The sequence below is a fragment of the Cervus canadensis genome, chromosome 31 (assembly GCF_019320065.1).
Source record: "Cervus canadensis isolate Bull #8, Minnesota chromosome 31, ASM1932006v1, whole genome shotgun sequence".
Taxonomy (NCBI): Eukaryota; Metazoa; Chordata; class Mammalia; order Artiodactyla; family Cervidae; genus Cervus; species Cervus canadensis.
In genome coordinates this window covers 14,429,075-14,449,968 of record NC_057416.1, presented here as the reverse complement: position 1 = coordinate 14,449,968, position 20,894 = coordinate 14,429,075, and the positions used below count along the sequence as shown (strand labels likewise).

General features: G+C 37.8%; 2 protein-coding genes across 5 annotated transcripts; one reads left to right on the top strand and one right to left on the bottom strand.

Moving 5' to 3' along the window:
* The first annotated feature begins 110 nt into the window (after window positions 1-110).
* UFSP2 (UFM1 specific peptidase 2) lies at window positions 111-17,824 on the top strand. Of its 3 annotated transcripts, XM_043454259.1 has the most exons (13): window positions 214-980; window positions 1,603-1,651; window positions 3,117-3,195; window positions 6,055-6,238; window positions 6,320-6,386; window positions 8,486-8,643; window positions 9,032-9,224; window positions 10,572-10,718; window positions 11,132-11,296; window positions 11,499-11,623; window positions 13,216-13,292; window positions 14,199-14,323; window positions 17,665-17,824. In XM_043454259.1, exons 3-13 carry the CDS (start codon window positions 3,132-3,134, stop codon window positions 17,749-17,751), a joined length of 1,392 nt encoding a protein of 463 aa, XP_043310194.1. In that variant the 5' UTR covers window positions 214-980; window positions 1,603-1,651; window positions 3,117-3,131; the 3' UTR covers window positions 17,752-17,824. The 3 variants fall into 3 exon arrangements, with proteins under 3 accessions (XP_043310192.1, XP_043310194.1, XP_043310191.1); XM_043454257.1 differs by lacking the exons at window positions 214-980; window positions 1,603-1,651 and adding an exon at window positions 111-191; XM_043454256.1 differs by lacking the exons at window positions 214-980; window positions 1,603-1,651 and adding an exon at window positions 1,869-2,011.
* ANKRD37 (ankyrin repeat domain 37) lies at window positions 5,251-20,684 on the bottom strand. Of its 2 annotated transcripts, none has more exons than XM_043454267.1 (5): window positions 20,413-20,684; window positions 20,045-20,197; window positions 19,148-19,239; window positions 18,373-18,576; window positions 5,251-5,386 (listed from the first exon to the last, which is right to left on the bottom strand). In XM_043454267.1, exons 1-5 carry the CDS (start codon window positions 20,437-20,439, stop codon window positions 5,383-5,385), a joined length of 480 nt encoding a protein of 159 aa, XP_043310202.1. In that variant the 5' UTR covers window positions 20,440-20,684; the 3' UTR covers window positions 5,251-5,382. The 2 variants fall into 2 exon arrangements, with proteins under 2 accessions (XP_043310202.1, XP_043310203.1); XM_043454268.1 differs by lacking the exon at window positions 5,251-5,386 and adding an exon at window positions 17,891-18,123 and having other exon boundaries at window positions 20,413-20,681.
* Between the last annotated feature and the right edge of the window lie 210 nt (window positions 20,685-20,894).

Sequence of the window (20,894 nt, the reverse complement as noted above, 5' to 3'; positions counted from 1 at the left end):
TCCGCTCCCCGCCCCGTTATCCCCCCGCGAGATCTGGCGTGGTGGTACGCCCCGTGACGCACACCGCAGGGCATGTTGGGAACGGTAGTCGGCCTTCCCAAATCCCGCCCTCCGACGGAACCACTTCCGAGCCAGCCTCCTGCGCGGTGGGCGGGCTTTGGTGTTGCCGTCGGCACCGCGTAGCTGATATGGTGAGTATCCCCTCCGCCCGCTCGCCACCGACTCCTGCGTGGTCACCTCCGACCTCACTAGCTGCCTGCGAGTGGGGCTCTGCGGCCATGGAAAGAACTGGGCCTGCCGGGGACCGGTGGTCCGGGCCTTGGTCTGGGCCTTTTCGTCCTCGGCGTGGCCCCTCCCAATAGGGCCGGAGGGAAGCCACCCCCGGACGACCTTCGGCTGCCGGGCTCCACCGCGCTCCCTGCACCGTTCCCTTAGTGTGCGTTTTGACAACGAGGGAATCATGAGGCGTTTTTGAAGGTTTCGAAGAAAGAGTGGACCTGGAAAAGAGAAGAGTAACTTTCCTCATAACTCTTGCTCCCTAGGCTGTGTGGTGGGAACACTTTCCTGGTTTCCCCTCTGATTGCTCAGGCAGGTTCTGCTGCAGTCCGGTATCCCTAGATGTGTGTTCAGTACTTTTCTTTACACCTTTGTGCTTTCTCCAGAATTTGTATCTTTAGCTTAGAGATGTATTCTGAGCTCCAGAGCTTCATATCTATTAACTGTACCGCCACTTGGTTGGCGCATATATATTTAAACTCAGCAAGTTCAAAACTGACTTAACCATCCCCACCTCACCCTGCTCTTCCTCCAGTGACCCCCCGTTTCAGATCATTGCGCCACCACCCACCCCACCGTTGTTCATGCCAAACACCTGGAAATCATCCTTGACATCGCCCTCTTCGCAGCTCCTGAACATCCATCTGTCTGTTCCGTGACCAAATCCTATGGAATCTACAGGGGCTTCCCTGATGACTCAGTTGATAAAGACTCCGCCTGCAATGCAGGAGACCCCGGTTCAATCCCTGGGTCGGGAAGATCCCCTGGAGAAGGGATAGGCTACCCACTCCAGTATTCTTGGGCTTCCCTTGTGGCTCAGCTGGTAAAGAATCCGCCTGCAATGCGGGAGACCTGGCTTTGATCCCTGAGTTGGGAAGATCCCCTGGAGAAGGGAACAGCTACTCACTCCAGCATTCTAACCTGACTGTATAGTACATGGGCTCGCGAAGAGTCGGACACGACTGACCTCTAAATGGTTGCCAGTCATCACAGTCTCTAGCTATTCTTGTCCTTGGCGCCATGAGATCTAACCCTCTGCTCTGTTGTCTTAAGTGGTCTTTTAAGCAGGTCTTCACCAGTCAGAGCCCCTGCCTGGGAGAGGCTTGGCCACCTTCACTCCTATCTTTTCCTTAGAATTTGTAATGTTCTTTGGAGTATTTCCTTTGGAATACTCTTATCTACTTACCCCTCAGACCTCAGTTTAAATATTGTTTCTTCAGAGAGAGTCTCAATTTAGAAGTGTAAGGAGATTCTAGTGTGTTCAGATAAGATCTCTTATAGAGCCTTTGGGACAGCCCTGTGATGTATATTTTTCCGGTATTACAGAAAAGACACACTTGAGTGATTAGTTACAAGGTCCTAGGGAAAGTCACAGGTAAGTGTTGCTCTTGCTGACTTTTATCTTCAGTATCTTTCAGTGCCATTAAATATTTTTTATTCAAATAGGTACATAGTATTTAACCGACTTCTTATACTTAACAGATTCTTATTGATAGCTATTTAGGTGGGATTTTTGTTTGTTTGTTTTTTGCTGTGATGAACAACAGTACGATAAGTGGACCACATTCAAGCTAACTTTGTCCTGAACTTTCTTAATTATTTCTGTAGGATAAATTCCAAGAAGTATAACTGGGGCAAAGGGCATGGCCTTTCAATACGTTATAATTTGTGGAAAATAAAAGCAGTCACCGTTGGAACAATGTGACAGGGATTATAAATGCGAAAAATAGTAATGGTAACTTTTGAGTATCAAAGTTAACATATGTCCAGTCATTTAGCATAGTGCCTTCTACTTTTTAAGAGTTCAGTAAATGTAGTACTTACTGATTTAGTGTTAAATCATAGTTAAAAATAGGGCTCTTACTGTGTAGTATGTTTCTTCATCTTGTTCGAGGCAGGTTTTGAGACTGTGATGAAATCTTTGAAACCTTTTCCCAGAGGTTGCATTCCTCTTTCCCACCCTTCTCCCCACGCAAAATGGTATGTCTTTTGTCATATGTCATCAACTACCTGAAACTCAGCGTATGGACTCAAATTAAGAACTGCTAATAATTTCATTTTACAAGTGCTTTTTCTCCCCCTTTGCAGGCATTTTCCTACAGCATTAAATATTCACATAAAGCATGATTTTTCATTGCTATATAATATTTGTAATTATTAATTGGTCTCCTCTTGTTGACAGGTTAACATCTGTATACACTAGTCTTTGTGTGTTTTGCAGATTTCCTTAGATTAAATTTCTATACACAGAATTACTAGACCAAGAATGTGAATGTAAAGCTTTGGATGCCACATCACCCTATGATGAATTCTAAGAGTTTATACTTCATACTCCCACCATCAGTGATATGTTAGTTTCCTCTCATTGTCTTGCCCACCAGTTGTTATCATAATAGGTTCAGTGTTCCTGTCCCATTCTTAAACCATTTCTTGACCATTGATCTTTTCATGGTGTTTTTAAACCCTATAATTGCAAAGACTATAATTTAGAAATACTGTTTCAGAGCAGTGTGGTCCTCAACCTTTTTCCTTTAGAATCATTGACACAGAAGAGTTTTTAAATATCCTCCCCAGACCAATTTATCAGAATATCTGGGAGTATAGCCCGGGAATGGGTGCTTTAAAATCCTCAGGTGATTTCAATGTGTAGCAAAGGCTGAGAACCTCTAATACAGAATTGATTGTGTTTTGTTTTTCTCCGTAAAGCAAGGAATTAACTCATGAAATAATTTGAAAAGTCACGGTAATTTATACCTTGACCTAAATTCAGTTGGATTCTAATTTATATGAGGATGAGTTTCTTTTGTTTTACAATGAAATTTTGGTTTTATTTGTCTTAGGTTATTTCAGAGACTATGGATATACTCTTCAGAATAAGAGGTGGCCTTGATCTAGCTTTTCAGCTAGCTACTCCTAATGGTAGGTCTGCCAAGATACTCTCCTTTTTTACTGTAAAAGCAATGGTGAGAATCTCACCATTTTGCAAACGAAACTGAATGAGAGGGTGAATAAACTGTCTAAGGTCAAATAGTAAGTGATATGAATTGGATTTAAACTTAGAAACTGTGTTCCCCACCACTGCTAGCCCTTGGGGCTCCTCTGCACGTTAAGAAAAGGTGCCCCCTTATTTAAGAAACTTTACTGCCCTCTCCAAGAAAATTGTCACAATAAATATAAATATCCACTGTGAGCATAATGTAAATGAGACAGCTAGAGTTATACATTGCACACCTAAGACTCCAGAACCCACTCTCGTGAGGTCGTGTGGTTTAGGAATGGCAGGCAGGTTCTATGGGAGAAAAATCAGCAGTGTTGGTATAAACCAAAGTCTAGGATGTCTTCCTGTTTCTGACTACTGCCACAAACCAAGCTAAACAATATCAGAGGAGGAAGACAAGGAGCTATGTTTGAGATGTGTTTCATTTGAAATGCCACACTACATCAGGTGTAAATTCCCAGCAGGCAATTGGTAACTTGAGTCTGAAACTTGGGGGAGAGTGGTCAGAATTGGAGATAGAGAACTTAATATCTTATGAGGATGATAGTTAATGCCTTGTATTAGATGAAGTCACTCAAGAAAAGTATGATCAAGGGTGTCAGGAGCCACAGAGAAGTTCAGAAAGGTAAGGAATAAACAGTGTCAGAGTTCCTTCAAGGAGATCACCAGCTGATGATTATTTACTGGCCCCTTGGAAAGAGGAAGGGAGAGAATGCAAGATATTCTTTCTGATGCATCCCTTCATATTAAAAAATTATTCGTGTTGGTCCACATTCTGATTCCTACTCCCGGCCAATTAAAGTAAGTTTCCAGGACAGAGACTTCGGCATCTGTAAGTTTTTTCGTTGATTCTCTAATGTGCCATCAGGATGAGAATTGTTTTGCAAGAACTAAATCAAACTCATTTTTAAGCCTATCTTATCAGTAAAGTATTGTTCCTTGGGCTTCCCTGGTGGCTCAGTGGTAAAGACTCCATCTGCCAATGCAGGAGACACAGATTGGATCCCTGAGCCGGGAAGATCCTCTAGAGAAGGAAATGGCAACTCCCTGTGGTATTCTTGTCTGGGAGATCTCATGGACAGAGGAGCCAGAGGAGCCTGGTGAGGCTTAATCCATGGGGTCACACACAATCGGATATAACTTAACAACTGAGCTCCCATGCAGTGTGTGGATAAAGCCTTACATTTTACAACTCGCTATAAATTGAAGTTATCCTTTGTATGAACTTACTACAAAGTATAACTGATCTGTCATTCAGCAGACATAATGATGTAATTTCAAGTATAAATAGGGACTGCAGATACGTTTTACGCAAATAATTGATGTATTTGAGCTTGTTTTCAGACTTTATAGTATTCCTCCTCCTGCACCCAAGTCTTTGAAACGCTCCATGAAGGGAATCATTAATGAGGAAATACTGAGAACAGAGGTGCTTAACTTTAAAGACATTGCAGTTATTTAGATATTTCATGGTCTTTAGGGATGGACAGAAGATAATCCAGGAATTATGTTTGTCTTTTGTGGTGAAACTATAAATCTTTAAATTTGGATTTCTGAAACATATCAGGATGCCTTTATATCTGACTTATTATAAGTAATCTTTCTCTCCCACAACCTCAAGGTGTTTATTTATCAAGATATCAATGTGATAGTTATTTTAACCACAGAGTTAAATAGGTTTAGGATTTAGGAGTAGGACAAATATTTAAATATTGTCTTCTTCAAATGTATCTTTTTATATAGTTTTGACTTTGGAACCATGAAAATGTTTTTCATAATCAAAAAATTCTATTGAGTAAAAAGGAAATCACTGAAAATGAAGTCAGACAAATATCAGGTTGATGACATACCACATAGAGCAAAAGAGAACTTAAGAACACAATACTTTGTACAGTCTTAGTGGGATATAGTCTGAAGAAGAAAATTACAAAGAAATTCAAATCTCACTCCAGAGTTTTATTTCTATAAGTAATACGGTATTTTGAGAGTAATTGGAATCCTCACCCATTGCTGATGGGAGCATAAAATGATGCAGCTCCTCTAGAAAGCATTTTGACAGTTCCACAAAAAGAGAGTCACCATATGACCCAGCAGTTCCTTCAGGGTTATTACCTAAAAGAATTAAAGACATATATCCACACAATAACTTGTGCACAAATACTTGTAAAACCATTATTCATGATAGCGAAAAGATAGAAACAACCCAAACATGTATCAGCTTACAAATGAATAAGCAGAGTATGTTCTGGTCATATAATAGAATATTATTCAGCCATAAAAAAGCTAATTCATGCTAGGGATGGAGTCACAGTTGGATGAATCTTGAAGATATTAGGCTGAGTGAAAGAAGCCAGACCCAAAAGGCCACAAAATGTGTGATTTTATTTATATGAAGTGTCGATAATAAACCAATCTATAGAGACCAAAAGTAGGTTAGTGATTGCCATGGGTGAGTGCAGGGGGTGGGGAATGACTGCTGGGAAGTCCAGGGTTTATTTGGGGGTGACGGAATGTTCTGAGATTAAATAGTGATGATTGTAAACCTTGTGGTATACTAAAAGCAACTGAATTGTACACATTAAATGAATTAATTTTCTGGTCTATGGATTTTCTCTCAATTTTTTTAAAGACAAAAGAAACTTTTTTTACATTATTGAATCTGAGGAATGGATGTTTGGGGGCCACTTTTACTGTGCTCTACTTTTGTGTGCTTGGAAGCCTTCATGTTGAAAAGTGTACAGTTTTTCTTACTAACTTCTATTTGTATTCTTTTAATTCAGAAATTTTTATCAAGAACGCACTAAAACATGTACTGAGTGACCTGTCAACCAAGCTTTCTTCAAATGCCCTTGTGTTCAGAATTTGCCAGAGTTCAGTGTACATATGGCCTAACAGTGACATGAACACCATTCCAGGAGAGCTGACCGATAGTTCTGCCTGTAAGAACATAGTGCGCTTTATTCAGTGAGTATGCTTAAAGATTGCTAGAAATGTTTTTACAATATCATTTCACATTATAAACATCTCCGTGTATTAAAAATTTAGATTTGAACCGGAAGAAGGTACGAAACGAAAATTCATGAAGAAGAAAGATAAAAAGTTATCAGACACGGTAAGCAAATCACCTGTCTTCTTAGTGATAAAAATTTTCAATCCTTGAATTTTGAGTTGAGTGAGATCTTAGAAAGTTCTTACTTTTTTTTTTTTTTACAGATCAGATGATTCAAGTCCAGAAAGATTAAGTGACTTGCCCAAGGTTATACCTCTGTGTTATATATCTAAACTTTTGTCCTTGAGTATGTTTACAAATTACTTAAAAAGGAATCATTCTGAAACATTACAGTGACACATTATGCTGTATGAAATAGTAAATGATAAGTGATTTACTTTTCTTCACAGTTTTGGTTCTGTCAATTTTTGAACCAGTACTGTTGAGTATCTGCCACGTGGCACAAACTTTGCCAGGTATTAGAGATGAAAAACGGAGCAGCTACTTCAAGGCAGGAAGTTGTACAAAGTTAATATTTAATATGACTGTAGCATTTTTCTAGACTAGTAAGAATAGAGTGGACATGGGGTTGGAGACGTGGACAGAGAGCACTCGGGGGAATCTGAACGAAACCAGTAGCTATAGTAATAAAGAGAAGGGAATGGATACAAGAAATATTTAGGTAATGAAAAGGATTGTACTTAGAGCCTAATTGGATGTGGCATGACCAGCTTCTTGCTTGGGTAAAGATGGGAGATGGGGAGGATGTGCGGTCAGTGTTGGTCATACCATGTTTGAGACACCAGTGAGGTGTTGACCTGAGCTGTGAGATTTTTAAATGTGGAGTGTACAAAAAAACTATGGACTTTGGATAAGGATTTGAGAATTACTGGTAGTTGGAGGTTAACATTTTGAGGGTTCAGGTCAGTTATTTTATAGAGTGTTTCTCGGATTGGGTTTGAGTTAGTTCTAGGCTGCCTCATGGTAGGTTCAGGTGGTCATTGTTGATAGGAATACCAAAGAAGTAATGTGTGTCCTCAGCACATCATGTGAAAGAGGCATATACTTAGTTGGTTCTCGTATCAGTGACGTTAACGATGATCACTTAATGTGGTAACTGCCACCTTTCTCCACTGGGAGGGTCCTATTTTTTGCCCTGATAATTAGAAGGTATCTTGTGAGAAGATGCTTTGAGTTTATGTATATATCCTATTCCTCATCAAGTTTTTACCCAACGCTTCTAACATCAATTGATAATTTTTGTCAGAAGCTAGCATTAACCTGATGGTTGCAAAGTGGTGATTTTTTTCCAAGTTTGTTGTTTTCTTTTACATTTACAAGATGACTTTGTACTGTAGGAAGAGCTTTTCCTTTTCCCTGTGTATTAACTGCGTGGAAGTATGGAATCCTGTTTTATGCAATGAGTTGTCTGTTAACTGTCATCAGTTATTTTGATGCTTATGTTTTCTAATTTGGCCAAGAGACACTTCATGCTGGCTCCCGTGTTCTCTTGACACTGTACTTTTGAATACTTCGTAATTTCTTCCAAGGATGTTCCAGGTCCATGTACTTTTGCTATTTCATCTCAGGAATCAGCCATTTCCCCAAAGAAGGCAGACATGTATGCACACATACTATACATATATAATGCACACTTCAATATTTACCCATGTGAATCATATACCTCTAGTTCTACTTCAGCCTCACACAATTCCTAACCTTTTCCCAGTGAGAAACCTGGCTTCCAGTACTCTTAATATTTTGCTAAATTTGTTTAATATACAGAAAGCATTTTCAGAATTGTTTTTCCATACCACTATCAAAATCAAACCTTTCTAAGAGTTCATTATTAGTATGTCTTTAGAGCAGAGGTATATAGTCATAACATATGTTTAAAAGTTGCCTTGATCTGTGGTTATTATATCTTGTTTATTCATTTTTTTTTTGAAAATTTTAAATCTATACAAAAATAGGACAATGAACCATAGTGAACTTTTAATGCTTATGGATTCATGATCTGATTTCATCTTCACTTCGCACTCACTCTCTGCCTCTCCTCAGATTATTTTGAAGCAGAGAAGAATTTTTCTTTAAGCTAAGAATTGTGCTTTTAAATAATTTACTGTAATATAGTGTATATGATCCTTAAAAAGTCCTTTTACTTACCTTTTATATTATTGTTCAGTGTGCTTTAAGTTAACTATTACTGTTTATCTTTATAGCATCAAATAGTAAATATAGATCTGATGCTGGAAGTGTCGACCCCTCTGGCAGCCGTAACGCCCATTATTGAAAGAGAAAGCGGAGGACACCACTATGTTAGTATGACTTTACCAGTTGATGCAGTTTTATCTGTTGCTCCAGAAGAAACGTGGGGAAAGTAGGTATTTTCTAATACTACTGCCACCTTTAAATGAGGACCCTCCCCCAAAGTAATCACATCCTATTTTTAAGTGTCGTTGAGGCATATCTAGGGTGGTTATTGTTCTTTTTACTATGATTTACTCCTTGTTTCTTATTAAATTAAGAGTCATCTAGTAATTCAGTGTTTATTGAGGAAGTAGGATAATAGGCCAAACCTATAGAATTTTCCATTTACCTGTACAGAGGAAATTTAGTCTATTTAACATTTAACTTTTTATTATTTAGACTTAATTTAATAAATCCAGTCCTATCAAGGGCATATTAGGAATATATTCACTCAACAGTTTCATGTATCATGACTATTATAACTTTTGTTAATGCACTTGTGTATTTCCCTCCCACAGAGTTCGTAAACTTCTAGTCGATGCAATTCATAATCAACTAACTGATATGGAAAAATGCATTTTGAAATACATGAAAGGAACATCTATTGTGGTTCCTGAACCACTGCACTTTTTATTACCAGGTGAAAAAAATCTTGTAACAATTTCATATCCATCAGGAATTCCAGATGGTCAGCTGCAGGCCTATAGAAAGGTAAAACCAATTCATTCTTAGAAAAATAAAAATATCATTCATTTTGTATTTAATTTTGTGCTTCTAATAAATAGCCAGCGTTTTGTGATTTAATTTTATAAAGTGTGGATGAACACTATTGGCTTTACATCTTATTTAATGTCTATTCTCATGTAACTGTTTAAAGTATTTTTAAGAAAAAATTATTATGCTGAATCATATGTAACATTTTAATTTCATACATTCGGTAAAGTTCATTTGTAATTTTTCTATAGTGAAATTTAAGAACGAAAAGATGCTTACATGCCTAGAGTAGCTGATGAGTGCTATTTAATAACTTCCTTTTCTTTTCCATTACTTGCAAATTTACAAAAGAGACAGGGTTACAGTTAGAGAAGGGAAATTAGAATTTATCCTGTTTCTAATTAGGATTTGTAGTACTAGTCCATCCCCTACCTCTCAGGGTCATTTGGGTTTTATTAGAGGTGTTTTGAAGAAAACATGATCAACATTCAAAGAAATGAGATTTATTGGCAAATGACTGGTTTGATAGTGTGTATATATATGTATTTTTTTGTAGTATATATTTTTGATATTTGGCCTTGCCTAGTACCCATCAAATTATACCATGGAAACATCTTCCCAATCTCTGACCCGAAAAGAGATGTAACACTGTAACCCTCTGTGCCTCTCTGTAAGTGCCAAATGAATTGGTTTGCAGAGGCAACAGTTACACAAGCTAATGATCTCATTCAAACTGCTCCAATACATAGGAGATATCAAAAAGAAGATGTCAGACTTTCAGAGTAACTATTACGTTTTTATACATTAAGGAATATGTTGCCTTTTAAACATATATGTGTATTTTTATTTTGATGCCATATTGGTCTTTAAACCACGAAGTTCCATTCTGTAACCTAATCACTACCCCTTATATTTGTTAAATACTCTAAGCATGATTTTTAAAAATAAAAACCGAAGCATGATTTTTTTGATATAGTTACATCATTGTTAATTATAATTTACTCATTTACAAGACTTTCAAAACTACTCGTTACCCTAGATTTATTTTAGCAGACTGTGTTACAATAAGTAATTTTAAATTATCTCAGTTCTTTCATGCTAATAAATTATTTTTAATTTTCTGTATTCTCTTCCAGTTTCTATCCATATACATAGATAAACAAAAATAAATCCTTTTTGATTTTAGTTTAAATCTCACCCTCTTTGACCTTCATGAATTAAATCATAAGTGTTTGATAACTTAAATTTTCTGTTTTGAATCTAGTTTGGGTTTATTTATTGACTAGGAACCTATATCATTTAACCTTTTTTCTCTTCTTTCCTGTTAATTCTGGTTTTATTTAGGAGTTACACGATGTCTTCAATCTGCCTCATGACAGACCTTATTTCAAAAGGTCTAATGCTTATCATTTTCCAGATGAACCATACAAAGATGGTTACATTAGAAATCCACATACTTATCTCAATCCACCTAACATAGAGACTGGTATGGTGAGTTTAGTAATTATTTATAGGAGTTGGTTGATCATTAGTGTCATTAATTGTTTTTTGCTGGTGCCCAGGGGATGTTTGATTATTATTTTTTTATTCTGAGGGACTTAATATTTTGTTAAGATTTTTGCATTTATGTAATGATATTGTCTTATAATTTTATTTTCTCATACTGTTCTTACTTCACTTTTGTATCAGTAATACACTGATACATTGAAAGAGTTGGAGAGTATTTTTTCTTTTTTAAAAGAATTTTTATAAGGCACTAAAAGTAACAATCTAGCTCTGAAAACAGTAAATGACTCCAGCATGTATATGTATATGATGTTATCTTAAGCGATGATATACATATGTATACATATAATATATACATCTAAAGTTAATATTTTACTGTGTTTCTTCTTTTTATATAGGTTTATGTGGTCCAGGGCACATACGGTTACCATCATTATATGCAGGATCGAATAGATGACAACGGCTGGGGCTGTGCTTATCGGTCTCTGCAGACTATCTGCTCCTGGTTCAGACACCAGGGATACACAGAGAGATCCATTCCAACACACAGAGAAATCCAGCAGGTACAGAACACACCATTTTGAATTATATGGAAGTTTCATGAACCCTAATATATTATCCATTAAATAATTATGCCTACCTCCTGGTCCAGACTTACTTCTGTTTTGAAGGGAAAAAATATATACTGGTAATCAAGGGAAATGCCCTGTACATAATCTTTAATAGCTGTCTTGTGTATGATTTTTTCTGTATTTTTAAATAAAGGCTCTAGTTGATGCTGGGGACAAACCAGCAACCTTTGTCGGATCACGGCAGTGGATTGGATCTATCGAGGTACAGCTGGTGCTGAACCATTTGATTGGTGTAACTTCAAAAATACTGTTTGTCAGGTAAGGAAACTTTAAGAAATTTGAGAAATCACTTCAAAGAGAGTTTGTCACTTTTATTAAAAAAGTGCATTTTCCCCCCAATTTGTTTTCACTCTTTTCTCTTCCTCCATATTGCCCCCTTGCTTTATAAATCTCATTTTTTCCAGTCCTAAATTTCTTTGTTGTTATTTTTTAGAAGATGTTTGTGAGTAAACTTTGTGATACGTACTTGTATAGTCTAGGCCTAGTCTTAGTCTGGAAGAGGAAAACTTGGAAATATGCCAACTTTGAGTAGATACAGAAGGTCTGGTTTTTTAATGCAGAAGTCATTGAAGTCTTGGAAGGGAAAAATCAAATATTGATCTATGACTGACCTTTTTGTTTACTTCCCACTCTTTTGCTTCCTGAGATTTTAATAAACTAGTCATGTATCCAAATATAATTTTATCTTTTCCTTATCTATTATAACAGGAAATTTTATATAGGAAATTTATACTATAGGAATATAAAATTTATAAATAAGATATTTATAATAGGAAATTTTCTTTTCCTCTTTAAAAAATAGAATATTATTGGGAATACATGTAAATCCATGGCTGATTCATATCAATGTATGACAAAACCCACTGGAAAAAAATAAAAAAAAAAAAAATAAAATAGAATGTTACTATTCTAATCACAATTCTAGTATTAAAATATGAGCAAATATTAGAGAAGATTGATTTCTATGACCATCTCTAGCTTACTCCTTATATATGAGCTTATGCTTTTAATACATTTATTATGACAACCTTGATAACTAATGTCATTATCCTTATTGTCCAAGTACTTCAGTGCAGTTGCCTTCACAGTTGCAATTTGAATTGGATGTGGAAATCAGCACTAACAAATAAATAATAGATTAAGTAGTGAAGTAGGTGGTGATTAAAAAGTGAAAGTTTTGACACATGAAAATGTTATTTCATACATTCCTTACAAAGCAAGAGCTAAGGGTTAACACCATCTGGCACCTCCATTCTAAAAAAAAAAAAAAAAAACTTCCATCTATTCATCTTTTCTATTCTCAGAAGTAAAAATTGTATGATATTAAAATATTCCCCCCAAAATATGTTTTACTTGAAAACGTTTTGCAGTTTTCACGTTGGCTACACAGACATTGTCTGTTTTAGTCCTAGAATCTCCTGTCACATAGAAGGGCAGGTATTTTTGGTCCCAGATTAAAGATGAGGAATTACAGGCTCAGAGCTTGATGCTATGAAAACAAAATCCCAGGATTTAAAACCTGTCCTTCTGAAATTAAATCCACCCATAAGAATCCCCTCAGTATCAAAGTGACCACTTTCAATCTTAGGTGGTTAAAAATCCAGAACCTTCTTTATGCAGTTCTAGAAGCAAAGAATCAAGGTCTTCTTTCCTAGCTCATTTAGTGAACTTAAATATTTAGAGGTTGTATTGCTTTAGATTGCTCTCAGTTCCCTACCACTTAATTTTGCCTAAATTTATATCTATATTTTTAGTAACCAAAAAAGAAACCAAAAAGGTAGAAAACATTAGTTCCCAAGCTCATTTGATCTTCAGAATAGTTCATCTGATAGAAACTGGTTTCTTTCTAGCCAAGGTTCTGAAATGGCCTCTCAGGGACGAGAACTGGCTAATCATTTCCAGAGTGAAGGAACTCCAATAATGATTGGTAAGGTGTTTTGCAATCTTATGTTCCTTTGGTAGATGGAGAGTATGTGAAACTTATCATTAATGTAAATACATAATGGCACATAATATCAGTCCTTTGTAAACATATTAAAATTAGCTTTTACATCATGTGTACTGACCTCTAGATATTTTTTAAAATTTCCAAGGTGGGAGGAAAGTTATAAAAAAGATTATAATAACTAGAAGTAGTAAAGGCTAAGTTATTTGATAACTGTGCTCAAATAAAAACTTTATAGCAGAATGGAAAAGAGGCAGTGGTCACTCAGTATAGCATCAGAAGTCATGGCTGTCAGGAACTTGGCTCGCTGTGTGATATTATGCAAATTGCTTAACCTCTTTAGACTTTCTTTGTAAAATAAGAGAATTGGATTAGCTAATCTAAAGATTCCCGATTCTATGAGAAATAAGACTCGTCCTGGATGACAGAAGGCAAGCTAAGGCTGGTGGGTAAGAAATGCAGGTAGGCAGATGTCCGCAAACCACAGGAAGTAGTGACTGAGTAGACGGGCGCACCACTGGAGGCACCCGGAGCAGAGGTAACACGGCTTGTCTGCTGAGAGAGGCACCAGCAGCAACGGTGGGTACCCTGTGTGAGGAGTTCAGACCTTCTGTGGCCCTTCTTAAATCCAGTTTAGGTAATTCCATGAATATTAAAGTGACATAGAAACCTAATATGATTATAGATGTGATTGTATCTTTTCTGTCTTTAAGATGTAATTTTGTCTTTTCAGAGTATATTTGACATTATGTCTCTTTTCCAGTTTAGGTCAATCAATTTAATATTATGTTAGATCAATTCATAGGCAAAATGATCTTTTTCAACTGAAACTGATTGGGAGGTTGAGACTGACATATGCCCTGTCATTTCTTATTTCCTCTTGTATAGGGGGAGGAGTTTTGGCTCACACAATACTAGGAGTTGCATGGAATGAAATTACAGGACAGATAAAATTTCTGATTTTAGATCCACATTATACAGGTGCTGAAGATCTGCAGGTTATTTTGGAAAAGGTAAGTGTCTGTTTAACAAATAAATACAAGGAAAATAACCCAAAGCCAAAGGAGGGAGAACTGGAAGCTAACAGAAAGATAGATTGTAAACTGAGAGCAGAGATCCTCACTGTAAGGAAGGACTCTAAGCCTGTGATGAGTAACTCTCTCTAGATATGAAGGCCAGGGGGGAACTAAAGTATTAGAGTATGAAACTCATAAATATATTCCTTTGAGACTTTACAGCATTTCATAAATATAGTGAGATTTATCAATGCCTCAAAAAAGAGTGAAATACATAACGTTTATAATTTTCAAATTAACCAAAAATTGGCAGTATGATGGACATTATGGAGACTTGACTGCTTTTTTATATATATTATATATTTTTTTTTACATATAACTTAATCTCATTCTATGAAAGATTTGAATTTGAAACAAATTTAAGAATATTTGTTAATGCTTAAACTACCAACTTAAAGGAGGTATAAATTTACGTTAATTTATAGGCAACTAATTCAGATTTAGTACTGAGTTTTAATGAGAAGTTAGTACTAAATTTCCATGAAACTCAGTACTAAATCAGAGGCAAGTGTTATAAGACACAATTAACTTGAGTCCATTAAAAGTTTCATATTTTTTGCCAAATAAGTCATTAGTACCAATAAAAAGATTTCTTAAATCCGAAATCCCACGGAATTCTGGGGAAATGGATGGTTTAACATTGAAATTCACTTATGAGAGATCTTCAAAACTGAATATAGCTGTATGAGATTACTAAAGCCCTGTGAATGAGATGTTTATGAGAGTTTTTACTGTTTTATGTAGCTGAACTCTTATATCCCCACTTTAGTAAAGTCTATTGCCAATTATTGGAGCATCTATAAATACTAACAGGATATAAACACATTCTTAAAATTTTAAACGCCACATACACAAAATTTTCTCTTTCAAGGCATTTGGACTTTTAAGACTATGACATGTTTTTGGCTGGTATACATATCTTCCTAAAAATAGGAGCAATATTGACTGTCTTTCTGTAGCAAGGTGTTCACTCATTGGACATTCATTAAGTACCTAATATTTACCATCCACTGTCCTAAGCACTGGGGTATTAAAATGGATCTTTAAAGAGCTCTTTGTCTAGTATAGAAAGACAAAGAAGGGGAGTCCATAAAGGACTGCTTCCCCCCAAAAATATGGTATCTTTGGTGGCGCTTACAAGACTGCCCCTGCAAAGGGATCAAAGTCAGTGAAAGGAAAGCTGGGCATGTTCTGAGAACGGTGGCATTTTTAACATGACTTGAGCTGGTGGAGAGGGGTGACTGTTGGCTAGAGGGATCTGTAGGAGCTAAGTCAGGATGGCCACTGAGAGCCAGGCTGAGACACACACGTTCAGATTTTATCCTAAAGGCTGTGAGAAGCCTTACAGCTGCTGTAACAGAACACGGTAGAGGGGGTGGCTTATAGTAGCAGAGGTTTATTTCTCAGAGTTCTGGAGGCTGGGAAATCCAGGATGGAGGTGCTGGCTGATTTGGTGGCTGGTGAAGCCCACTTTCTAGTTTAAAGACGGCAGACTTTCTCACTGTCCCCACATGATGTAAGGGATGAGGGAGCTGTCTGGGCACTCTCTAATGATGGCTCTATTGTCATAACCCAGTCAACTTCCAGAAGCCCCACTTCCAGATGCCAGCACATTGGAGATTAGGGTTCATCATACAAGCCTTAGACACATTCAGTCTATGGCAGGGGCCTAGAGGGACAATCCTCCCTCTGCCTGACCTCTCTCTACCCACTTGGGGAGCTTTCCTGTGTAAGTCACCTCAAAAGAAAGATGTCCGGCTCCTCTACTTACTCCCACAGTTTCTGGTTTGGGCACCGTCTCTACCCACTTCTCTTGAAAAAAATTTGAGACCAGTTACCTAGAGATGGCCCACATGTGTGAAAGATCAAAACAGAAAGTATAAACCTTTTTCTATCATTGAGAAAACAGATTTTAGGACATGAAATTCATTAGAGAAAGTTTTGCTGAAAAAATGAGATGATAAAAAGAATTTTATGTAAAGAAACGACTCTCAACGGAAATAAACCAGACTTAATGGTGGTATCTGTAGGCAGGGGGAGCAGAACTCGTAGAGGATTTTTTAATTTTTACTTTCACCCCATTTGAATTTTTTTATGTGTATCTTATTTTTGCAATCAGAAAAAGAATAAAGACCTAAAGAGCATCTCTACTCAACCCTCTGCCCTCCACACTGAAAAACAGGCTAACACACCATCTTCCTCTGTAGGAACTATGACCTTTGACTTTAGGTCCCTGTCAGAATGCCCAGCAGCCTCCTAGTTAGGTGGGCTTCCCTGATGACTCAAGTGGTAAAGAATTTGCCTGCCAATGCAGGAGACACAGGAGACTCGGGTTCCATCTCTGGGTTGGGAAGATCCTCTGGAGGAGAAAATGGCAACCCACTCCAGTACTCTTGCCTGAAAAATCCCACGGACAGAGGAGCCAGGTACTGGCTGTAGTCCATGGGGTCACAAGAGTAGGTCATGACTGAGCACACACTCCACTCCGTTAGGTAGGGTAAAGGAGCAAGACCACTCACTGCCTGTCACTCAACGCAATGGCATTTTGAGTCCTCACTAACCTCTGAACAAGTATGTGTAAGCAAGCGTTTCATTTCAGAATGATGTAACTCAGATAAGTCATTAGCTGGGTCTTTAAGAAAATAAATTAATGGCCCTAGAAGAAATTTGATGAACTTAACTATATTCACAATGAAATGTTGTTTGAAAGAAATTTTCTCTGCTGTAAAAAATACTGACATGAAACTGGGAAGTGGCAGTGATTACGGCCTGAGGAAAAGGAAGAATGTAGAATGCAACTCCCAAGGGCAAGTTCAGATTCCTGGACTACGTCGTATCACTGCGAGATGCCACTGCTGGGAAATCAGTGGCTGGGGAGGCCCACTTTTAATGAAAAGGCCCATAGCCTTTCTCACTGTCTATACAGTCTTCCATGGGACAGATGGCAGTTAAATTATCACATGCCATCGACTACCAGAATGATAAAACCATACATCTTAAAAATCAATAAAATATGACATTGAGTAATAGTACCATAATGAAGCTTTTCTTTTTTTAAATGATTTCTATGATTAAATATCATAGAATTAAAATTTTTAAAATTCTATCTGAAGTGAACCCAAATAAGCTACTTTTCTGTGCTTAATAGGAATTCAGATACTTGCATTGTATAGGTATTTACAGTCTTACTGCAAGATTCAGTTGTAAAATGTTACAATTTCAATTATGTAGTCCTGTAACTTTGTAAAAGGTTTTCCTTTCCCTTCTCCCACATCTAGGGCTGGTGTGGATGGAAGGGCCCAGAGTTTTGGAACAAGGATGCTTACTATAACTTATGTCTCCCTCAGCGACCAAATACTATTTAAAATATCTTGGACTTATAGACTGTAGTAAAGTTGTAACTTTGTTGATAAAGAATAAATTTGATTTCAAATTAAATCCTGGGGGTGGTTTGATGGTTTTTATGAGTTTTTCCAAAGGTGGTAAATATCACAAAGAAAACAATTTATTCTCTAGACATTCTTTTAATAAGTTAAGAGACAAAGCGTGCACAACCAGAACATTATAGGCACGTAAATACATGTATTCTTGAATGTTATCTTCACTTAGAAGAAAGGTTTCCTCCTTCTTAGAAGGAGTTTAGACACACTTGATGAGCCAGAAGCCACAGCTCGTAGCTGAGTGGTAGACCTGCATTAAGTGAAGACCTTCTCCACACCTCTTCATGACCAATACATCTGTTATTGAAATACATATTAACATTAAAACCTTTTTTTAAAAAGGTTTTCTCCCCAATCTTCCACCATGCAGGACAATTTTTGGTCTCTAAAGTCTAGTAGTAGTTACTACATCCAGTATTAAAATGTGTTAATGAGAATGAAAAGATATACAAGACATAAGACTGATGATATTTAAATGAAACAGTAAATTCTGTTTTAAATAAGAGATCCTTAAGGGAGGAAGAATGAAGAAACTGAATTACTTACCAACACTTCCTTTTCCCACTTGTATTTTCTTCACTTCCAAAACTTCGTTTCTGTCTGAGCACTTGAACACAATGATCTTTATTGGGTTGTTCCCTTGATTTTATTGTCTGGATGCATTTCATTGTTGTAAGAAACTTGGCACATTCTGGAAATCCACATGACCAAGCAAGATCTTCAGCTGTTTGCCCATTCTTATTACATAAACTAAGTTTAAGACCAAAAAAAAAAGTGTTCAAGTAAAAGTTGACAGTTGTTTAGCCTTTTTAAAGTGTATTTCTAACAAAGGTGCTTTGGGATCACACAAATGTTGGTTGCAGAATAAAAGAGGTAAAGGAAGCATAGAGGAATTCCATGTTTGCTCACTATTTGTCCTTAATTAGCACAGAGGACAGCACAGAATGAGTACTTCATTTCTGCACAAATAAAAGAGTATTCTGTTTTCAGTACAATGAGTGAGTACACAAAGGAAGTCAGTGAGAACATCTATAGGATGGATTTTTTAAAACAAAACTAAGATGTAATACTGCCATGACACATGAACTGCACCTTGGATTGCTTAGGATCTATTTTTTTTTTTTTTTTATGTATATACAACTGAAGGATCTATTTTTTAATTTACTCAAATAGTATCAGATAATCATTAACAGCCTAACTTAACTTTTAAATGGTTCCACTACATTATCAATTAGGCAAGCATCATGTAATTGAGCTGCAGGAGTCTGATTAATTTAACCCAAGAAAATATAAAATTTGAAGTCACTGATTCCATACTCACTCAATTTGGGCATCACTGGCTACAAGCAGGCTGAGGCATTCCATGCTTCCAACTCTTGCTGCCTTGTGTAGGGGAGCTTCTCCAAAAACATCCTTACATACAAGACAGCATATTTTAATCTCTCCCCAAAACACTCTTGTGGAAATTGATGCTTGAGGAAGTAGGGTTAGAACTGCATTATACTGGACTGAATCTTTTTAATTCTTTTTTAAAATAAAGTTCATTTGGTGCCCTATTAAATATAGAATTGTCATTAATGTGCAGTCACAGCTACATACATACAGTAAATTTTAAGTGATTAAAAGCAAAATAGAATCCTACAGAAGTAAAAATTACAATTTAAAATTTAACATTCAATGGAAGATGCAAACTACCCTAAGAAAGTTCTGTAAGGAATTATATTGATTGTGAGCATGTCTTACAAGTTGTGCTACCCTGAGACTTATTTTTGTAATGGAGCAGTTGTTCCTTTGGAAATGAACAGTAGATCTTGGAAACGTCCGATGTATTAGCCAGCAGCCATCTATCTGGCTAATGAGCAGCTGAAATGTGGCTAGTCTGAATTGAAATGTGCTGTCAATGTAAAATACACAGGGTGAGAAGGCATATCCAAAATATCTATATATATATATAGATATATCAGTTATGTTTTATATTGATTACACATGAAGTGATAATATTTTTGATTAATTGGGTCAGTTTATTAAAATGTTTCACTTCATTAATGTGGCTACTGGAAAATTGTAAAGTTACATAGTGTCTCACACTTCTATGGGCATCGCTGTGCTAGTCATGTTGCTAATAACTGAAACGACTGAATACCTTGGCGTCTAAGAAATGTGTGGATTTGGGGGGAAGGGGAGGTTTGCACACAGCAACAATCAGTTGCCTAGTTACCTGCTGGTTGAGGTCAGCGCCCGTCTGCAGCTGCCAGAGAAGAAAGCAAGCAAGGCCGCCACCTGCAGCCAAGTGGACAGGCGACTGCTCGCAAGGATCCGGCGGTGCGTTGACGGAGGCCCCGGTCTCCAGCAGATGCTTCAGACTATCCACCTGCGAGAAAAGAACAGCTCCAGCACCCCTTCTCGCCTTTGTCCAGGCTCCTCTCCGGGGGTTGAAATCCTCCACCACTCCAAAAACCTTCCAACTCTGAAGAGGCTTGACTTGGCAGCGCCAAGTGGTCAGTACACCCTCACCCTATCTAGCCCTCTCTAGGAGACAGAATCTGGAAGCTTAAGCCTGCCTGGCCAAAGCAGCCTGAGTCTCACCTCTGGGTTGCAATCGAGCAGCAGCATCTCCCGCCTAAAGTAGAGGACAGGAGTCCTTGGGAGAGCTGAGCAGTGCGGCACTCGCTGCAGACGGACAGGTTAAGAGTGGACAGGCCGCCCGAGAGCCAGAGAATTTAAAAGGTCACCAGAGCCATGGGGCCAGCCCCTCCCCGCCATGCCCCAGCTGCGGCTCGGCCCGAGCAGCCCAACCCTAGGCGGCCCGCCTTTCTCCGCCCAGCGGCAGCTGCACGTACACAAATACTAGCACGTGTAACCTGGAGCCCAGTGAGGCTGGCGGGGGCGGAGAGGAGGAGGAGGCAGCGAGGATGCGCCAGCTGATTGGCCAAGGGGAGGTGTCAGTCCCGCCCACCTCGGGGCGGAGCCCTGCGGCCGTTCCCGCCCAGGCCCCATTGCGCGTGCGCTATGAGGGACCGGCGTCAGGACTGCCGGGTTTCACCCGCCGCCATGAGGCTCTCAGAGTT

Bases quoted from the DNA above. Each gene is read 5' to 3' on its own strand.
- ANKRD37 (XM_043454267.1), bottom strand. From the start codon at position 20,439: ATGCTGCTGCTCGATTGCAACCCAGAG. The intron at 20,198-20,412 runs GTGAGACTCAGG...CTTTTCTCGCAG, and splicing joins TGCTCGATTGCAACCCAGAG to GTGGATAGTCTGAAGCATCT. The intron at 19,240-20,044 runs GTAACTAGGCAA...CTTGTATGTAAG, and splicing joins GCGCTGACCTCAACCAGCAG to GATGTTTTTGGAGAAGCTCC.
- UFSP2 (XM_043454256.1), top strand. The intron at 10,719-11,131 runs GTGAGTTTAGTA...CTTTTTATATAG, and splicing joins CTAACATAGAGACTGGTATG to GTTTATGTGGTCCAGGGCAC. The intron at 13,293-14,198 runs GTAAGGTGTTTT...CCTCTTGTATAG, and splicing joins AGGAACTCCAATAATGATTG to GGGGAGGAGTTTTGGCTCAC.